This window comes from Rutidosis leptorrhynchoides, chromosome 6, assembly GCF_046630445.1.
Source record: "Rutidosis leptorrhynchoides isolate AG116_Rl617_1_P2 chromosome 6, CSIRO_AGI_Rlap_v1, whole genome shotgun sequence".
Classification (NCBI taxonomy): domain Eukaryota; kingdom Viridiplantae; phylum Streptophyta; class Magnoliopsida; order Asterales; family Asteraceae; genus Rutidosis; species Rutidosis leptorrhynchoides.
The window spans coordinates 133,144,365-133,166,073 of record NC_092338.1 but is presented as its reverse complement, the minus strand read 5'-3'; the positions used below and the strand labels follow the sequence as shown (position 1 = coordinate 133,166,073).

At 33.3% G+C, this 21,709-nt stretch overlaps 2 protein-coding genes across 2 annotated transcripts; one reads left to right on the top strand and one right to left on the bottom strand.

Moving 5' to 3' along the window:
• Positions 1-3,353: 3,353 nt before the first annotated feature.
• Positions 3,354-10,647, top strand: LOC139852627 (uncharacterized). The gene is made up of 10 exons (XM_071841942.1): positions 3,354-3,702; positions 5,514-5,619; positions 6,553-6,613; positions 6,699-6,982; positions 7,438-7,577; positions 8,670-8,744; positions 8,909-8,999; positions 9,377-9,580; positions 9,855-9,899; positions 10,112-10,647. Exons 1-10 carry the CDS (start codon positions 3,490-3,492, stop codon positions 10,186-10,188), a joined length of 1,296 nt encoding a protein of 431 aa, XP_071698043.1. The 5' UTR covers positions 3,354-3,489; the 3' UTR covers positions 10,189-10,647.
• A 573-nt stretch (positions 10,648-11,220) lies between these two features.
• LOC139852653 (pentatricopeptide repeat-containing protein At1g01970) lies at positions 11,221-14,615 on the bottom strand. The gene is made up of 3 exons (XM_071841971.1): positions 14,127-14,615; positions 12,717-13,570; positions 11,221-11,574 (listed from the first exon to the last, which is right to left on the bottom strand). The coding sequence occupies exons 1-2, from the start codon at positions 14,553-14,555 to the stop codon at positions 12,800-12,802; spliced, it is 1,200 nt and encodes a 399-aa protein (XP_071698072.1). The 5' UTR covers positions 14,556-14,615; the 3' UTR covers positions 11,221-11,574; positions 12,717-12,799.
• Positions 14,616-21,709: the final 7,094 nt, after the last annotated feature.

Genomic DNA, 21,709 nt, shown 5'->3' with positions numbered 1-21,709 from the left:
CCTTCTTTTTTGCTGCAGAAACCATAGGCCTTTGGCCATGGGAGAGATTCAAAATCTTTTTTTTCATTACTAGTTCACTCATTCTCTCATTTTCCAAAACACTCTCATACTTGCAACTCTTTCTCTCTCACTTTTCTCTCTAGTTCTTGTAAGTAAACTTGAATCATTTCTTCCTTCTTTTCTTTCTAAAACCGTAGCAAGAACACCCATAATCATCATCATACTTTGTTTGTTTTAATCTTTGTTTACTTGTGTTGATTTCTAGTAGTTGTTAGTTACTTACTTGGTTTCAAGAATCAAACTTGCTAGTTTCTTTCTTCTTTTATCTTGTAATTACAAGAACACTCAAGAATATAACTTACTAGTTATGTTCTACATATACTTTCTTAATGGATTGCAAGTCCATGTGTTGATTAAAATCATACTTGTGATTCATGAAGTAAACTTTAAAGTTTACTTTCTTAAAGATCAAACTTTGGTTTGAATCTTTAAAGTATGAACAACCATGAACAAATTACATATTTACTTAGTTTACTTCTTCATTCTTGCACTTTAATTTCATGTAATTAGTTTAAATGGTCAAGTACTACAAGTTAGTCATGATCTCATTAATCTTGAACTAAAAGTTAACTTTGAAAGTTCAAGAACACACAAATAAGTTTTCTTTAAATATAACTTTGTATACTTATGCTTGATCTAGAATTTTGAGTCTTGGATCTTCAAGATCTAACTAAGAACCATGTTCTACACCTTAAGATCTTGATTAGTTAGCTTACTTTCAAGTTTATAGTTCAATATTACCTTTAAAGTTCATGTATGTGTTAGATCTAAGACTTTGATGTAACTTTGGTTCATCAAAACACTTGCAACACTTAAGTGAGTTGTGCTTCATGTCTTAGACTTGCACTTGGGTTATGATGGTCAAACCTTGGTGAAGATGATGTAAACGCATCAATGAGTTGTACACTTGAGGCTATATGCATCAAGGATGAGAACCATGATGAACATCAAGCACCAAGACCACCGGAACTCACTTTTAACTTCCTGTTTTCTGTTTACAGCCCTCTGTCCTACTGTTTCTGTAACATACCAGTAGACCTGGGCTACTGAGACCTTGATTTTCAAATATATCTTTTCGAGTAGATAATTTTTCATATAAGACTCGTCTTAATCCGAGTTACGGTTTAGGATTTATGGCCCTCCGATCGTCACTATGTCCTTTTAACGTTGTGCAGAAATTTCTGACCTACTCGCACTTAGACCGTCGCCACGGTCAAACGAAGACGAGTTTAGTTCTGTAAATTTTACCACACTTAAAGGACTCATATACGGAGCCATGGCCACTGGTCTCACCTTAATTCAGTAAGGGTAGAGGCCGTGGTGACTGATCAAAGTCAGCCTTTGTTTTAAACTACTTTCATAAACGAAACTTACTTTACTCCTTTTGTTTGATGATGAGTGATGATGACCTTTAAGACCTTATTTACATACTTTTAAACCTATTCGGACGATTTACTGACTTAGTACTATTTGACTTAGGTTGAGGACTCGTTGGACTTTTCGGACCGATTACTTGCACACTTTTCCCGACTCGACTTTTACCGCTACTGTATCATTGTGAGTTATAGGATTCCCTTTTTACTTTAACTTATTTTGGGAACTGAGAATACATGCGGATTTTATGTTTTACATACTAGGCACGAGTACATAAACTTATATATGTGTGGGTTATACAACGTCATAAACATTCCCTTTAGCTCGGTAACGTTTAATCATTGGTTTTTGAACCGTGAACGCGAATCTTAGATATGGATCCATAGGGTTTGGCATCCCCACTCGGGCTAGTAGCGCTAGCATTTAATGGGTGTTTAATGCTTCGTAGACATACGCACTTGCCAAGTGTACTTTCAGGGGGTATAAACGTTAAGTTAGTTACCAAGTGCCCACGGTTAACATATACTTTATTATACTGTTTTGAAACGCTCTTTGTAGCACTGAAATCTCGTGGCCTACCTTACTTACTGTTATACTTAAACTATAGCTCACCAACCTTTGTGTTGATGTTTTTAAGCATGTTTTTCTCAGGTGCTTGAGGTTAGCTTCCGCTGTGTACTAGTCGTGCTGTAGACACCCGCTGCTTAGAGTTGTCATCGCATGAACTACTTTACCTTGCATTCAAACTTTAGTACTTTTGAACTATGACTTGTAACGACCATTGTGGTCACATACACTTATTATTTGCTTTTACTTAGTGAAGCGTGCTTTTGGATTGTGAAACATTTGATGTCGGTTATGACGTCACCTTTTTATCGTGAATGCAACTTCTTTTATTGCAGCATATAGTACTTAACCTTGTAATGATCCTGTTGTTGATGATTCGTACACGATGGTTTTGTACGGGGCATCACACCTTCTCTTCGTCGACTATTAGGCGTGCAGTTGTAGGATAGTTGTAGGACACGTGTAATTTTTTAAAAATTAATCAAAATTAATTAGTGAGGAGACGTGGCAGCATCATTAGCAGGGTAAATGCATCTGCTTTATCTAATTCTAATGTTATTATTATCGATAGAATAGATAGATAGAAGATGGAGGAAGGTGATTCTCACACATCACTTTTTGATCCATGTACACTTTTGTTTCATAAATTTACAGTTATACCCCTGAATTAATGAGTTGAACTTATATTATTATTATAAGTATAATAAATGTATAATAGATAATTAGGTGTACATGGATCACATGGAAGATAGATAATATATCAATCAAATATTAATATTCCTAAATACTAAATATTAAATTTAAATATTAGTTATTCAATTTTCAATAAGGAGTAAGGGTGCGTTTGTCTGCCTTTTAATGAAATGGTTCAGTGCTGAATGCTGAATCATTCAGCATTCAGTGCATTTGTTTATGACCTCTGAATGACATATGGTACTGAATGGTTCAGAATTTATTGAGAGATGAAACACTATTTTAACTATTAAGAGCCTAAATTTTCTGTAATTTTCTCTTCAAATCATATCTGAATACTTAACTAACAATTATATAAAATATTTTATTTATGTTACATTTTGATAAAGTAATTTTACTTAATTTATATGATTGGTTTTAAATAATTATCAAACACTTTATTTTCATTCTTAAATTCTGAACCATCCAGCCGCTGGATCATTCACTTTTATATATTTTCCATTTTTTTTTTGAAAGGCAATGTTAGTGGTTAGAGTTAATTCACGAAAATCCCCCCCCCCCGAGACTCGAACCCTTGGTCTCCTCGAACACCATGTTAACATGGTGACCAATGAGGCAAAGCCCCATTGGCTATATATTTTCCATTTCCCATTCTAATTTCTAATAAGGGTTTAAAAGCTCATTCCATTTTTGCTTCCTGAATCCTCCCCCCCTCTCGATCGCAGTATTTCATCTTTCACATCCAATCCAAATTAAGCTTCAAAATCATAAATATCCGTCGATCGTAAACAGAAAATGGAACCGATTGTATTGATCTCAGTTATCACATCTCTAATAATCGGAGCTTTGATCACTTTTATAGCGTTTGGTAGTTACTTCCGCAACCGGAAATTGGAAGTCGTTTCCATTGCAAAACCTACCGAAACGGCAGCAACGAATCTGAAGAATTCAAAGCCTCAACAAAATAAGAAATCTCAGCTTAAACCTCATCATTCGCATGCTGATAAGGTACACAAATCTGATCAATTTTCAGTTGATGATCTTATTGAATTAATTTCTTCTGATGATGACAATCTGGTTGTTATATCGTATCATTTTGAGGTGAATTACGTGATTTTAAAAATGTTACTCCTTAATTAATATGATTACTTTACTTTAACCTAATTGTGAGAAATGTAATTATTAGCTGAATGCGTATACTTAATTACTGATAAGGTATGGAAAATAATTGTTTTAAATCAACTTTCTAGGGCTTATACGCTGATTTTTGTCACGGATTTTTTTGATTTATTATATAGCTCTGAATTTGAGATGAAAGCGATTTTTAGCAAATTATTCTTATTAGATTAATGATGCATTAGCGTGGTTCGGTCATTTGTTTCCACAGATGTACCGAGATCCGTCAGATGCACTATAACGTTCGTTAGGATTGTTGAGACTGTTGTTCATGTTGCTAGTTTATTTCATTTGTGATCTCAAGACCTTTAAAGTACTTGGTATTAAATATGAACTCGAAATATATGGACATATAAGTTTTAGTGCTGCTGTGTGATAAGGTATTTGTAAGTTTTATACCCTGAACTAGTTTTTGTGAATGAGCACAAGGTATTTTGTTTTTTGTGAATGATGCCTTTTGATTTTGGTGGATATATTGTTGTCTGATAATTCCTTTTCAGTCTGGAACGAAGTATGTAAACAAAAAAAAAAAAAAACTTGTATAGAAGACACATGATTGAAATATGAAACTCTGGGATTTAGTTGATTCGACATAATTATAAACTGTGATAAGTAATTTGAAAGAGACAGCATACGTCTATAATAATATGTGATCGTAACTAATAAATGTAGGTGTTCAATATCTATTAAAGTATGTGCTAATAGTGCACAGTCAGTTCGGGAGTCTACTGAAACTATTTAAAGTACTAAAACAAATAGAAAGCTGTTAAGTGATTACTGCTGTTCTCCGCTTGTAGCCAATTGCCAAAAATATTTTTGTATGATTTACGATGATGGACAACTTTGTGGCACTATGTTATAGTTCTGTCTCTAAAGTTCCCCGTAAGCTTTATATGAAATTTGGCTTGAGAATATATGTTCATATTACGGGTAAAGGATTGTGATATAAATTTGTAAGGAAAATAGTCTAGCTAATCTAAGACAGTGAACCTTCATAAAAATCAAGATGCTGAAATATGCCTGAAATGTGCAGTCACATTTCTTTTTTTGGGTTATATACAGTTTGTAATTTGTTGAATGAATACAAGTTTAAATGCTATAAGAAATTACATGTCTTTTGGAGTTTAGGAAGCATTTTATCGTTTTTATTATTTTTATTTTATCTATCCATGTATATCTGTTTGTTGATTAGTATCTATGTAACTTATGATATTCAGTGTATGATAGATATTTTGTTGAATATCTTTAACATTTTTTAGTGAATGACTAATATTTAAACAAACATTGTACACTTTGATAAAGGAAGTTTTCTAACATTTTATGATGTACCATTACGCATGATTAAAATATCTAATAATAATTTTATTGAAATTTTTTACTTGATGAGTATGGAGAAGTTTGTCAAAAATTTGAATGAGGGAAACCAAGAGGTTAACAACATGCTCAATTTATCAAGCTCTTATCTAGTTACAGTTTTTTAATTGGGAATATCATATATGAGATTAGGTATTTGAAAGCAATTGTATGAAATGTGCTAATGCGTGTGAGTGTGCATGTGCATGTGTGTGTGGATGCTTATAGTGTCTTCATAAGTTTACCAGATTATATGTTCTTGCTCATATCACTTATGGCCATAAATGTAGGATTTGAACAAGCGCCATCACCCGTTAGACTTGAATACTTTGAAAGGTCATGCGGATTCTGTCAACGGCGTATGCTTTTCATCGGATGGACACAGTCTGGCAACTGGTAATTTTCATTACATTTGTTCTAATTGTACAATGATATTGTAGCTTTAAGAATGATGACAACCATTGCAATGAATGCTTTAAATATTAGCCCCTTTGTCAGGTTGATGAATTAATTGGTTTGGTATTTGTTAGCTGAGTGACACAAATTAATACGTAGTATATCATAATTCCACGTACGAGTAGTGTTGCAGATTTAGTTACATGGTTGTAGAAGCAGCTATATTTTGTCTGTTTATAAAGTTAGTTATGAGGTTTTTCCTGTTCGGGTTATCAAGAGGGCTAGTATTTGACTCTGATGTACGTGGCCTATCCGGAATAATCCGTGACCGTTTCCCAAACCTTCCCTGACCACCCCAAGATTTGAACTTGCGATCTCTCGCAAGGAGTTTAGGGCCCCAATCACTAGGATATGACTAATACAATATGCTCTATATTCTCTTATTGGGTGATTGAATTACTTAATTAACAACCCATGTACTATCTGAGGTAGGTAGAATCAGTTGCTAAACCCATTGAGTTATCCATGCAAATACTCATGCAAATACCTAAGGTACTGTTACCTGAGCCGGTATTCCAAATTCATTTCTCCTCACCTGCTTGTTTTTCCATTCATAGACTTAAGGTGGCTGCTATTAGTATTACTTCTCGAATTTAGCACTTACGAATCTTGAGATTTTTAAAACTTATTGGGTCTTTTGGGAGGGCCTCTACTGGTTCACAGCTGTATATGTTATGTTAGACCTGATCTTTCTAGGATCAATCATTCTTTTACTTAGTAGGAAGCTCCGTTCGTTGATAAAAGCAACTTTATAAGTCAGATTCGAAAATGATCTTATATTAGTTACATAAGTGAAGTTTCTCCCATAGATGTATCTTTCTTTATCAGGAAGTGATGCCTTTGTGTTGATTTATATGTTACTTGTGCGTGCAGCTTGTGATGATGGTGTTGTCAGGGTATTCAAGTTGGATGATGCTACAAGCAAAAGCTTCAAGTAAGAATATGTAATGTTTATGGCCTTCAACACTTAAACGAATGTCATATTTTCTAAATTGTATTGTTTTGGTAATCCAATTTAGGTTTATGAGAATCAACCTGCCAGCTGGAGGTCATCCAACTGCAGTTACATTTGTTGACGATGCTTCTTCAGTTGTTGTGGCTTCTCAGAATCTTACTGGAGCTTCTTTGTACATGTATGGAGAAGACAACCCAAAAGGTGGTGAAAATAGGCAGCATTTTAAGCCTGAAATGAAATGGGAGCAGCATAATGTTCATGATAAGAAGTACATCATCACTTTATTTGGAACCAAAGCTACTCATGGTGCTGCTGATGGGAGTACAATCATTGCATCAAGTTCAGAGGGTATATTCTTATTCCTTGCAAAACATTTAGAATGATAAATTTCTGGGACCTAAGGGATGTAAACTATAACCTAATTAAGGTAAAAGGGTAACCTAGAAAACACTTTATAAAATCATATTATGTATGTAGGGACCAGGGACTTCTTTGACTTGTTTCGCCAATTTATGAGTCACAAAAAGTTTCATACTTGCAAAAGCACTCTATCTATTTTATGTAGACAGTCTGAGAAAACGAAATACAAAGCAGTGTGAAACTGTGAATACACTTTCTCATTTTTCATTATTTTTGTTGCTTATATCTCATTGAGATAGCATTGTTACATGTGTAACTCTTTGTATTTAGGAAGTGAAACAGTACATTTGATTGTTTCTGTAAGCTAACATGTTAATCTACATCCTATTGGTATGGTGCACTTGCCTTTTCTATTTTTCATTCATTCACTTGTCTTACCATAGGAACTGATATTAAGCTTTGGGATGGTAAGTCTGGAAAGATGCTGGGAAATGTTGACACAAATCAGCTCAAGAATAATATGGCCACTGTATCTCCAAATGGGCGGTTCATTGCTGCAGCGGCTTTCACTGCCGATGTCAAGGTGACGTCCTTAAACAGTGTATCTTTCAGTAGGGTTACTCTTGCATATATTTTGTGAAGTAAGGTCTTACAGTGAGAGAATTTTCGAAGCTACTAAAACACCATATCGGGTTTTATATGAGCCATTTTAGTGTAAAGAGTCTGACATCTAGTTCTAAGTGAGAGTTCATGTACATCTATTATAAGATTGTACCTCTACTACACTTTTTTGGGTAACTAGGTTCTTGTCAATCGTGGGTAATCGTGTATAATGTGTAACAGATGCCCACGATTCATAAGCATCTTTCTGAAGTGGTGAAACCTGCCTTAATCTAATGCAAGACTGACTGGTTAGCAAAAGAGTGATATGAACCAACATGATAATAGAACACAAAGGGACTAATTATTGAGTTAACAAACTTAAAAGATAGGTAGCTAACTTTCAAGAGGTAAACTATAGGTAATTATTTCGAGAGGGCGATTGGCTCTCCCACAGTTTACTTTTGATAGGTAAACTAACTCCCAAATGATATTTAATCACCATTAAGGTGCAACATAATAAGTTATACAATTATAAGGCCTTATTAATAGATAATCCCTAACTTAGATATCTTATACAATTATAAGGCCTTTAATCACCACATTTTCCAATTCTATTGTCAAGTATTCATTATTCATTTTTGGAATGTCCCAAATTGATTGTTCACTTCATAATTAGATAAGAATAAAGAGGTAACGTTCTTATATACCCTTGATGTATGCATGCAAAAACAAAAACAAAAAAAGGTAAAAATTAAGGGGTAAAACTGTAAGGTAAACAAAAAGTACAGTCTAATAGTCTAATATGATGAAATTTCTTAAACTGTGTGTTTTTTGTCGTCAAGGGACAATTAAATTGGGACCGAGGGAGGGAGTACTACGTAATACTTTGCTACTACTAATAAAGAATATCTAGTTTATATCCATACATATTAATTAATACTCCGTAGTAAACTAAATATAATCTGCTAGCAATAATCAGAGTCGTATCAAAAGGTTGAAACACTTATGATTTCTTAGTGTCCAATGTGGCTTGGATTGAAAGCTTTACAGAATCTATAACTTATTATGACAGGTCTGGGAAATAGTTTATTCAAAAGATAGTTCGATTAAAGAGGTTACAAAAGTTATGCAACTGAAAGGCCATAAGGTAATATATAGTTCTTTTTTAATTCCTCCCTCTATCTTTTAGCAAGAAATTTATGTAAAAGTTTGTTAAATTCAAGTGATCTTCAACAGTCGAAAACTGTTGACTTACTTGCATTGTCGTTTATTTCATTGCCTTGGTACTACTTGTGTTTTGGAAATGTGCAGAGTGCTGTGACATGGCTGAGCTTTACACCTGACTCGGAACGGATCATTACGGCATCAAAGGATGGTTCAATAAGAGTGTGGAACATTAACGGTGTGTAGTATTTTGTTCATTTGTCTATAGCTAATTCCTCACAAGCTATCTTGCACCTTATAAATTAGAATAGTAAAGTAATAGTACTAGATAATAATCCATGGTTCAAGTCCTGCAATTTGTATGAGCAGTCCCGCATATTCAATATTTGGGGCCCAGTTCTTAGTTCTCCTGGATGTGATTCATAATCACATCTCAATGTCTTCCCATACCATACAAATGAGATCCCCAAAATGTAAATGTTAAATTGGTCAGGACCAAAATTTTAGCAGCTGACATATGTGGGCCTAAACCTAAATACTGTTTTTATTTCATATGCTTTTTACTATTATTGTACAACCTTTTTTCTAACATATGTGAATTGTTATTTGTTGAAGTTCGATATCATCTTGATGAGGATCCAAAGACTTTGAAGGTGTTCCCAATTCCACTGCATGATTCAAATGGCACTACATTGCACTATGACCGTCTCAGTGTATCCCCTGATGGAAAGATTTTGGCTGTTACTCATGGTCCATTACTACAGTGGCTATCTGTCGAAACTGGGGAAGTATTAGAAACAGCTGACAAAGCACATGACGGTATTTTCAATTTCCTTTTGACTAAAAAATATATTTTTGTAGACAAAGGGTCACTGCATTTGGTTTTATGTAGTTAACAAGTATTATGTGTTTTGAAATATTTCCATTCCTGCTTAAAAGTTAAAAATAAACTCTAATCTAAAGAAGGCAGCTCGCGTTATTTTCTATTGAATTATGGATCTAGTTTGTATATTTCACTTTGTTTGGAAACTTCTTTCTTGCGAACGATATTTCTTTTAAACTGAAGGTTGTGTTATTATGTGTACTTATGCAGGTGATATCACTGACATTGCTTGGACACCTAAACCTATTCCAGTCGGTTAGTATCAATTTCAATTTATCTTTTACTCTAATTTGAAATTTATACTATATGAGTCCTTATGGGTAAACTATATGAGTCAAACTCAGAACACGTGCCAAACTAACCTAAAAACCAGGCCTACATATGCTTTTCATAAACTGAGCCACCTGGGCCCAAGGTGGCAGATCTATCTGCTGTTTAATAACCAAATTTTTTACAACTCCCAACAGGCGATAAACGGGTCACTATTCTAGCAACTTCAGGTGTTGACAAGAAAGTGAAGTTGTGGGCAGCTCCTCCTCTTTAATAGACCACCAAAGCAATCTTCTAAACTACCGCAGGCGCGAAAGTTCTTTAAAGAAAATTGTCATTTTATGTTTTTGGCTTTTGGAAACCATCTAAAGAGAAGAAATGTCGCAAAGGGATCCTACCCGTTTATGCCACCTGCAGACAACTTATAACCAGTGACAGGGTTTATAGCTTGTAATGATCACACAAGTCATCACTAGTTCTGCGCTCTTTGTTGTACTATTTTTCGTGTCTGAGCAATAGTATGTTAAAAAAGTTGAGTGGAAGGTTTTTCGCATGAAAGTAAAATAAGATGACCAATCATGATGGACACTAGTTAAAACATAGTACAAGTTATTGAATCTTTTTACTTTATGGAGATCTGGATGGTGCTTGGTTTTGTCGAACGTTTGATACCTTGCAAGATGTATGGTGACTTGCTTACCTTATGCTATCGTGCTAGAAAATTCAGTTTTGCTTTATAATGGTGGTTTTTATAAAGCTTATTTGGTGTCCTAATCGCATATGAATATTGTTGAAAAACTCATGCTAACATTTCCCAATCAAACACATGAAGTTTGGTATGTATAAATCTTAATGTTACATCTGATGGTTTTATTCAGGTGTAATACAAAGCTACATAAAGATAGAGACTAATATGCTACAATTCAAAAGAAAAATACCTTTTATACTAATAAAAAGTTCAAGTAAGCAAAATCACAAGTATTGCCATTGGCATTGCCATAATCAAAGAGGTTCAAAATGTTAAAATTTAAACATATTGGTTTAACGAAACCATGTGTTCGTTTAATTGAACTATTGTAAGTGGTTCAACTTTTACGAATCTCCTACTGATAAGCAAGGATTAACGATGCTGCTCAAAATTAAGTATACTTAGAAGAATCCTTTGAGATTAAATTTACCTCGTGCCAAATACATACACACGTGATGAAGAAATATAACATAGAACATATGATATTAACAGAAGTATAGTTATACGAAGAGCAAGAATCAGAAGATGAAAAATACAAACGATTAAGTTTGAGAGTTGAATATTAGGAGGAAGTTATATGTGACAACAAAGCTAATGAAATGAAAGTTCGTAATCTTATCAAAATTTGTAAATTATAATACTATCAAGGTATCAACTATCAGATTAGACATTTTAACATTGTACAATATAAAAAATTCTACCAAACTTGGCATTTTGGGCTCAAAATATGGATTTTTCTGTTTCTTTACCTTATGCAAACAACACCATCCTCTCTTGCCCTGCGGCATTTGGTCATTATGCTATGCTGCAACTATTATTATGATCTCAGCATGCAGTTTCCGTTGAAAAGCTGTATCAAGCCAACCATAGCTGCTACTTGTTCAGTTGTTCCTAAGAGTTCAAACCATGATCCTGAATTACAAAAAATGTAAATGGATCAGCATTAAAAACATAAGATAATGGGACCAACTTCAATTTGAAATTATACAAACAAACAAGTATTTATTGCACGTTTATCTTGAAGATCTTTGTGTCCCAAGGACCTGCAATGCGATGGTCTCTTAACATTGCAGCATTAGCATTCTATTCCTAAATCAATGGAATCGTTTCCATACCAAAGTGCTACTTCGGCAAAGTTTCAATTCTGATTTACCTCTGTCTATCAAGAATTATTACAAAAATATTGACAAGTATTCAGCCTATTGTTAAGCAAGATTCTTTTACTTTGTCAATATGAGGATGTACTTCAAATATTCAACAAAAAGTCAAACGCATCTTCTTAACTATTTATCTGACCAAGATTGCACCTTCTTCTAATGGAAGGAGTAAGATACAGAGCATCACCCCTACCATCTCCTTAACAGATACTAAAAATTATAGGCCTCCCATCTTCAAAAATGTAACATTTGACTAAACAAATTGACTAATAGAAAATGACCCGTCGCTGTCTCGGCTGTGCTACCGGAGGCTCTGGGGAAGTCGGAATAGGAGAGCACTCATCTTGGGGTGGGCTTACTACTTAGATGCTTTCAGCATCCGCTCCGCAGTTGGCTACCCAACGTTTACCGTGGGCACGATAACTGGTACACCAGAGGTGCGTCCTTCCCGGTCCTCTCGTACTAGGGAAAGGTCCTCTCAATGCTCTAACGCCCACACCGGATATGGACCGAACTGTCTCAATACCTGCCAAACATCTACACCGCCCTCAATAAGGACACAACAGACCAATCTTGTAGTTAAAAACTAGCAATTTCAACTCTTTTACTTTTTGGAATGAATTGACGCGGGTAGTGGCAAATATTGTATTCGTTGGCTAATAGCATTACATATTAACAGATTTTAGGTCACCCAAAGTGTAACTTAAATACTTACAGCCACCTAAATCATTGTATGTTTATCAAGTTTTTTTTTTTTTTAGCGTTACCCATCCCATCCCTTATGACTACCTTCTTTTAGGTAAACGTTGCATACAATATAACTAGAAACGAGAAGTATTAAAAATATAAAGCAAAAAGCCATCACGCTCCAATAAGTGAGTGTCAGAGATTACATACACCGAAGCTTGGTTGCATTGTTTTTTGCAAAAGGTGACACATTGGCATAGACTTTTTAAAGCAATTGCAAATTTTGCATTGTATTATGCTTTAACGGAACCATAATCTCGAAGAACAAGTTCAACTTCTTCTAACACTCCCAATTCTCGAAACCAACGAGCCAACTTTTCCGAAGCTTCTTTCCCAATCATTATCCCATCCCTCTCCAAATAAATCAAAAAATTTAACACTTCCTTAAGCTTTTGATCCTTCTCATAAAGATCCAACATTAAACCAACACACCTGTCATTAGGTACAATCCCAGCTCTCCTCATATTCTCAAAAGCAGCAATAGCTTCTTGACTTTGACCCGCAACTACATACGCATTGATCAAAACCGTGCATATCTTATCATCGGGAATAATACCCGCGATCTGAATTGCATCAAAAATTCTTTGAGCTCCTACACTATCACCATTCATGGAGTATGCTCGTAACATTGCTTTATAAACTTCACTTTTAGCATAAACTTGTTGGGCTTCCATTTCTTTAAGCAAGGTTTCTCCATCTTTTAACATTCCGGCTCTTATGTATGCCATAACCATTGACCCATAAGCTCTGTTATCTAAAAGAAGACCGCAAAGTTTCATTTCTTCAAATGTGTGTTTTGCACGATTAAAGTTCCCAGCTTTACTGTACATGTGAATCAAGGACGTAAAAGTCACCTGATCACATTCTAAACCTCTGTTTTTCATGGCTTGAAGTGTGTTTTCAGCATCTTGTAACCGACTTTGCTTAGCATAACCATGGATTAACTTCGTATAGTCACGTATGTTAGGTTCAAATGATTCTTCATTAAGTGCAAATTCAGCCACCTAAATCAAAATTCAAAGGTTTAGGAAAATTGAAGATTGAAAGTTCTCCATCAGTTTCATAAAGAGATTAAAAGTGCTAATGTCAGTCATATACCTACAGTGCAATTCGCTAGTAGCATGTGGTGGTTTTCAATAAAAATGAGCAAATTAAGTTCAATGTTCGCCAAAATAATAAATAAACCCTTTTGACCTTTATTATGAAGTCCACCCAACACAATTAATAAGAGACATTTTATCATTTTTTAACATCAGTACGGGAATCACCCAGGGGACTTAACCAACCACGCGTTCATCTCCCACAGTTGCATAACGCGCCCCCTGACCATAAGGAAACCCGGCCAAATCCGAGGGTGTGGGCGGTAAAAACCCCTTCCCCACTGCCCCCGCGCTAAGAGAGTCGAACTCCTGACCTCTCTAGGCAGGCCACAACCACATTAACTACAACACAAGGTTAGACATTTTATCATTTTAATAGTAAGACGACAAGCGATTCCCAGATTCTAAACATAATATAAGATAATCAAATAAGTATAAGTATTGAAAAGAATATATATACCTCCAACCGCAATGGATGATTCATATTATCCAATTCTTTAAGAACAACAAGCCAGTCAGCTCTAGCTGGTTTCATACTCCTCACCCAAGCACACAACAACACTGATAAACTACATTTTTCAGGTGAAAAGCAAATCAATTGTTTCATCAAAGCTTTACATCGATTCGTCATGTTTTTCGGTAAACGAGATATGTGATTCCTTTGCGCATCGTTAATTTCATCAAGTTTGATTTCAATCCACCTAATTTTAGGTTTTTCATCTTGTATTTGCCCTAATTCGCCAACAGCACATACTAACCGAGGGTTAACAATTAGACGGTGTGTGTTTGTTAGTTTGGTGAATGGTGATTGTGTATATGAATATAATAAGTGATTATATAGTTGAGTTTTGTGAATTAGGGTACAGTTAGGGTTTGAGAAAGATAACATTGTTTTAGCTGAAAACGGAATGTGTGAAGAAGCTAAGTGAAATTTATGAGATTAAAGAATAGTTTGCACTGTACATAAGAAACAAAATTTACTGAGTTCTCCAGTTTTTTATTAGTGGAAAAGAATGAAATGGATATAGAAAGAGCCAAAACCATGAAGGTGGCGGTGGCGGTGGCCGTGGCGGTGGTATGCAAAGACTCTGACCTTCAGATGTGAAGGTCATAAGGTTCGATTTATTACACCCATAAAGTTATTCTCTCTCATGATACGGAGTTTCGCCTGCAATGACTTCGGGCCGCTCGCAAAGCAGGTAGTCGCCCTGAGATTAATCAGTTAAAAAAATGTTGATAGCCAGGTTACCGAAAAAAAAATATATAGAAAGAGCCAAAAAAGATAGAGAATTAGTGATCCATATCAATTTTTTATTCATAAACCCACAATTATACTTCTAGATTAAGGATCTCCCTTATAATCCGTACTAACTAATACAGAGTATAAAATAGTTTACGTCAATTCAATTCTTTTTTTCTTTTTTTTTTTCGAAAAACAATTTATATTACTAAACAACTCGAAGCAGTAGGGTATCTACCCATCCAGCTTACACAAATTGTGCTCATAACTTACAACACACTGCACAAACTAACAACACGAAGCTATTGAAAGTACATACATAGACACTAAGATATTATAGTACTTAAACAAAAGTAGAAGGAGAAAAAAAAAAGATTAAGTTGCAAAGATTGCAACTCACATGTGACGACCCGGGAATTTCCGACGAAATTTAAACTTAATCATTATATGATTTCGATACGATAAGCAAAGTATGTAATGTGGAGTTTAGAAAATTTTGAAACGATGTTCATATATTCAATTTCGACTGTTCCTGATGATTCACGAACAATTGCTTGTAAATATGTGGATATATATAAATATGTGTATATATAAATATATGTATAAGATATATAATAACTGGAACATTAATAAGCTATTATATACATTTATAGTTATAAATAAATATGTACAATAAAATACATTGTAATCAAAACTATTATTTTAAATGTATATTTCTTGTATATATATATTATTATATTTAATTTAATTATTTAATATATACTTATTTGCGTAGTAAATTTTGTTATTTAAAAATGTTTATATATATACATAGCGTATATTGAATATAATTAATTATGAGTTTAAATGGTAAACGCCTGTAGTTTTCGGTTGACATTTAATTATTTTTAAAATAGGTCTAATATATATATATGAAGTTTTAAAATAAAAGTTGTTCCAAAATTTGAATAAAAAGATAATAGTTTTGATAAATATTTTTTTACCTTTTCAAACTAAGTTTTTGTACTCCGTACATATAAATTGGAACAGAAAATAAATAATTTTCGAACCTTTTTTATCAGGTTTCAAACAGGTAATGAGTGAAATAATTAAATATGTTTAATCTAAAAATTTGGGATATTTAGGAACACTTTTATCCGTAACTGTTTAGCAATGGACACACCCCGTGAAAACTGTCGGCATATATTACAAATTAAGAGTTCTGTTTAAATCAAATGGAACATGTTTTCTTTTTATATTATTATTATTATTATTATTATTATTATTATTATTATTATTATTATTATTATTATTATATTATTAATATTTTTATATTATTGACTTCTAATCAATTAGTTAGGTGATTGAATTGAAATTGTAATGAGCTGTGCGTCCATATTTTTCTTTTTCATACCACTAACTCTTATCCTCTAACTCTTATATTCAGTCACTTATATTCATACATTAATTATATGCATATACATACAAGAGCATATACAAATGTATCTAAAATTCTTGATCAACCTTTCATGCCACTATCTTCATCATGTCTCTGCTACCTCCCAACGCCACCCTAGAACCAACATGGAACACAACCATCGGCCACCATGTCGCCACCACCATCAAGCTACCATCAATAACCACTTGAGGTTCGATTAATAACCACCATCAATCACACGTTTTCTGTCCAAATACTACTACTACTATGAGTACAAGAACACCCCAAGATCACCATTACAATCGCCACCATCCAACTATCTCTCTTCGTCTTCTTTACAAACCACTCGCCACCTTCCATCGCCATCATCACTAAACCACCATTTAGTTCAGACTATTTTTTTTTTGTTTCTGGGTTGTCGAACACGATTCAACCACCACTTCCACCATCTTAAATCACCACGACAACCATCATTAACTACCATCTCTCTCTATATCTATCTATATATATACATATACATCATCGTGTATATTCACCATCGATAACCATAATCTTTTGATCACTATATTATTTTTTTCATAGACCACTAGAACAATCACCTCCTGCTATCCATAAACATCACTGCTGCCATACTTTCCTGCTTCTGTTATAACCTACAAACCAACCACAACGAACCTGCAAATCCCACTGTTGCAGCTGGGTTTGTGTTCCTAAACGGATAACCAAAAAAATCGTCACTGCTACTGCTACAGCTATTCTCCTATTACTACTTCACTAGCCAAGAAAAAAATACAAACATATTTCACTAATTACTACACGTCATATTTTTCTTGTCTAATTAAAATACCGCCAAACACTCACCTCCACCTTTAATCACCATTAGGGATCACCACAAAACACCACTGCTACTGCAGTCTACTATTTTTTTTTCTATTTAGATGACCAAATCAAACAACCAAAATCCACATAAAAGTGATGATGAACAGTGAACGTAACACATGAGAAAGACGATGAATAATGTTACAAATATGATGAAGAAAACGATCACGATGCGGGTTGAATAGCTGCGTTTAATAATCTGTGTCTGTTTCCTGTTGTTTCAACGAAGAAGACGCAGAAGGGTGTCGATATTATACAGATGAGATGAGTGATCATTAAGGTGATGTATTATGATGATACTAGATGATGACGATGGCGATAATGAATGAAATTGATGCGAGTATGATAATTCACTAATGATAGGAGAATGATTTATGTGGATGGAGAACGATGGCAACCATAATTTTTTTTTATTTTGGATGATGATAAAATGATCCCCTTTTTGTTCCTATTATTTTTTTTATTCCCTGCCGACATTCCTTTGGATTTATTTTGAGCCGTGATTTAAGTAACTGAAATTGGGTTGAAGGCTAAATTGCCTTTTTGGGCTAGAGAACTGAGGTGGGCTGGAAATGCGGCCCAATATTATCCGATATGTTTAGGCTAAATAAATAAATCATGGCATTTAATCAGAGAGAAACGGCACAGATTGATTGGTAAAAGCGTGTTGTGGGTGGGCGAGAGGTCGCGAGTTCGAGCCCTATCCAGGGCATTTTTTTTACAAAAAGCTTATGAAGGGGTATACACTTTTATTTTATCTCTATAATTATTATTATTGTTATTATTAGTATTATAAATTATAAATATTATTTCTATTATTATTATTATTATTATTATTATTATTATTATTATTATTATTATTATTATTATTATTATTATTATTATTATCATCTTCATTATTATTATTATTATTATTATGATCATTATTATTATTATTATGATCATTATTATTATTATCATTATTATGAACATAATACCATCTATTATTATAAATATCATTATTAGTATCATTTTATAATTGTTAGTATTATTATCATTGTTATCAACAAAAGTATTAGTAATAATATCATATTTATTGATAATACAATTAGTAGTATGGTTATAATTGAACTTGTTATCATTATTAACATTAGTAGTAAAATAGATATTTTTACAATTATTATTATTTTAAAGAATTAAGTATTATTATCAAAAAGTAATATTTTCATTACTATTATTTTTAGATTATGTATTTTATTAAAAACTACTGTTAGTATTATTTTACTAATATGAGTATTATCATTATTAATTTTATCACTACAAATATTATCTTAATATTATTAAAATACTGTTTTAACAAACAAATGATATATATATATATATATATATATATATATATATATATATATATATATATATATACACACACACACACTTAATATATGATATAACAAAATTAATATATTATTTAGCTAAAATATATAAAAATAAATACCTAGAACATATAAGTTATTAACATAAAAAGGATATAATTAATAAATTTATATATATATTTTTCAGATTACAACTATGTATATTAATAAATATACAAATGATATAGGTTCGTGAATCCGAGGCCAACCCTGCATTGTTCAATATCGTCATATGTATTTTTACTACAAAATACATTATTGTGAGTTTCATTTGCTCCCTTTTACTCATTACATTTTTGGGCTGAGAATACATGCACTGTTTTAATAACTATTTTACAATATTTATATGCGTGAGTTTCATTTGCTCCCTTTTACTCATTACATTTTTGGGCTGAGAATACATGCACTGTTTTAATAACTGTTTTACAATATTTATATGCGTGAGTTTCATTTGCTCCCTTTTACTCTTTACATTTTTGGGACTGAGAATACATGCGCTGTTTTTACAACTGCTTTATTAAATGCTTTTGGAAATATATTTTGAACTGCGAATACATGAAATGCTTTTATAAATGTTTGACGAGATAGACACAAGCAAAACCTTCCTCGAATGAATTATTATGCAGACAGAAGTTCTGCGAATTATTGTTGAATTATGTGGACATGATAATTACCACCATTGAATTATGTGGACATGATAATTGCCACCATTGAATTATGTGGACATGATAATTGTCACCAATTGATATGAATGTTATGTATCGAGAGAATGATTTTATACACAAGTTATGTGTATGTTATTTTTTGTGCACGAGATATGTGTACGGTTACTAAGATTTATGAAAGATGATTTCGTACACGAGAAATGTGTACTGTATTTACAAGATATCGCATGTACATTACAGGTGGGTATAGGATTCGGGCCCATTTGTACCATGCAGGATTTAAATCTTGTGGTCTATCAAAATGTTGAATTTTATTGTTTTATGATAAACCTATGAACTCACCAACCTTTTGGTTTACACTTTAAATCATGTTTATTCTCAGGAATGAAAGAAATCTTCCGCTGTGCATTTGCTCATTGTAAAGACATTATTTGGAGTCGATCATCGCAATGGAACCAGATGTTGGTGACTTCGTCCAGACGGATTAGGACGGGATATGACATGTGGTATCAGAGCGGTGGTCTTAGCGAACCAAGTCTGCATTAGTGTGTCTAACTGATAAATCGTTAGGATGCATTAGTGAGTCTGGACTTCGACCGTGTCTGCATGTCAAAAGTTTTTCTTATCATTTCGTGTCGAAAATTATTTGCTTATCATCCTTAAAGTCTAGACACGTCTTACTGCCCCTATTGCATAGACAGTGTATAGATATATTTATATCTTAGCGTATCTGTTATTGTTACCTTTGTCTGACAGCTTCCGTAGATTCCTCCGTAACTTATGGAATTTTAGTATTATATATGCATATGTAAATTATGTATTGCAGGGTACTAATCTACATTCTATAATCTATTTTTTTTATCAAAAATCCTTCATCTGATCATACGAGATGAATCCCTCAACCAGTTCGAATTCCTCAGATTCCGATAGCTATTCCGATAGTTATTCTGACAGCTATTCCGACAGCTATTCCGACATGGATATTCACCTAAGCTCCGAAAGCAGCGTAAACTAAATGGATCAACCAACTAGTCATCTTCAATTCATCTGATGGGTTTGTAGCCTACTTAATCATTGGAAACAAGAAGAAGCGATCCCTTTCATCCACCATATTGTCCGCTGGGCGAAGGACTTGAAGCATTCACCGGCGAACCAATCCGAAACACCATTTTCACTCTCATTTCCCGAATATCTCACCACGACTATATCATAACTTAGATTCTAAACCTTATTCATTCGCTCGTTCCTACCAAAAATCATCCCGGAGTAATAAGTTAACAAGCTTCGCGCCCGAGCTGTAGCCTTGAAAAATATGGTGCAAAACGTACCAGCTTCAGCAACATCACCGGCACCAACAGTACCATCAGTAACAGCACCTGTATCATCAACAATCCTTGCCTCAATATCACATTCTGTATCACGAGCATAATCATCGTTCTACGTATCATTCTATCTATTTTATCTTCGTTCGACATGGCGATTATGTAATCTCTAATGTTTTATAGATTATGTATCTTAGTTCTAACGGTAAATCAAATGAGATTAATACTATATTAACTCATTAAATCTATAATTACATCTGAAGAAAATATATATGTATATATGTTTTCATAAAGATTGTAATTAAAAATTCTTTCGTACAAAGTGTTAATTGTGAAAATATTTTAACGGGTAGGTAATACCCCAGAAATATTTAGATTTCACATTAATAAGTTACACTGTACATTCTTCCAATTTGATTCAAAAATCATTTACTATCCTACTTACAACCACCGATATACGTATCCGTTCACCGCATAATAACCATTTTCATTCAATTTCATATTTGGATTTTGACCTATCAGAATCCAACAAGTGGTATAATGAAGAAAACATTGGACAAAATAAAATTTGTTAGAAACAAACAAATTAATTATGAGAAATTTTGTTAAGAATCCATGCTAACTGTTCCTAGCTAATTGTTCCTAGCTAACTGATTACATTTTATTTATCGCAATTTAATTATCGCAATTTACATTCTCGCAATTTTATTTATCGTCATTTAATATCTGTTATTTACTTTACGCACTTTATTTATCGTCATTTAATTTCTGTTATTTATTTTTGCGCACTTTAAATATCGGGACACGTATACAAGGTTTTGACATATCATATCGACGCATCTATATACATTATTTGGAATAACCATAGACACTCTATATGCAGTAATGCGGGATTTAGCTATACAGGGTTGAGGTTGATTCTACAATAATATATATAGTTTAAGTTGTGATCGAGTCTGAGACATGTACACGGGTCACGATACATATTAATTAATTCGAATATTATATATTAAATTATATAAGAATTATTGAATTGTTAACTGTGAATAATCAACTGAGGACTACCAACATTAGAAAATTAAAATGGATTAAAATATTGATTATAACATATGAAACTAAACAATTCTTC

What these genes read in the sequence shown, in the direction of transcription:
- LOC139852627 (XM_071841942.1), top strand. Translation starts at nt 3,490, where the DNA reads ATGGAACCGATTGTATTGATCTCAGTTATCACATCTCTAATAATCGGA. An exon ending in TGGACACAGTCTGGCAACTG is followed by an intron (nt 5,620 to 6,552) that starts GTAATTTTCATT and finishes TTGTGCGTGCAG; the next exon opens with CTTGTGATGATGGTGTTGTC. An exon ending in ACCTAAACCTATTCCAGTCG is followed by an intron (nt 9,900 to 10,111) that starts GTTAGTATCAAT and finishes AACTCCCAACAG; the next exon opens with GCGATAAACGGGTCACTATT.
- LOC139852653 (XM_071841971.1), bottom strand. Translation starts at nt 14,555, where the DNA reads ATGTTATCTTTCTCAAACCCTAACTGTACCCTAATTCACAAAACTCAA. An exon ending in ATCATCCATTGCGGTTGGAG is followed by an intron (nt 13,571 to 14,126) that starts GTATATATATTC and finishes ATTTTGATTTAG; the next exon opens with GTGGCTGAATTTGCACTTAA.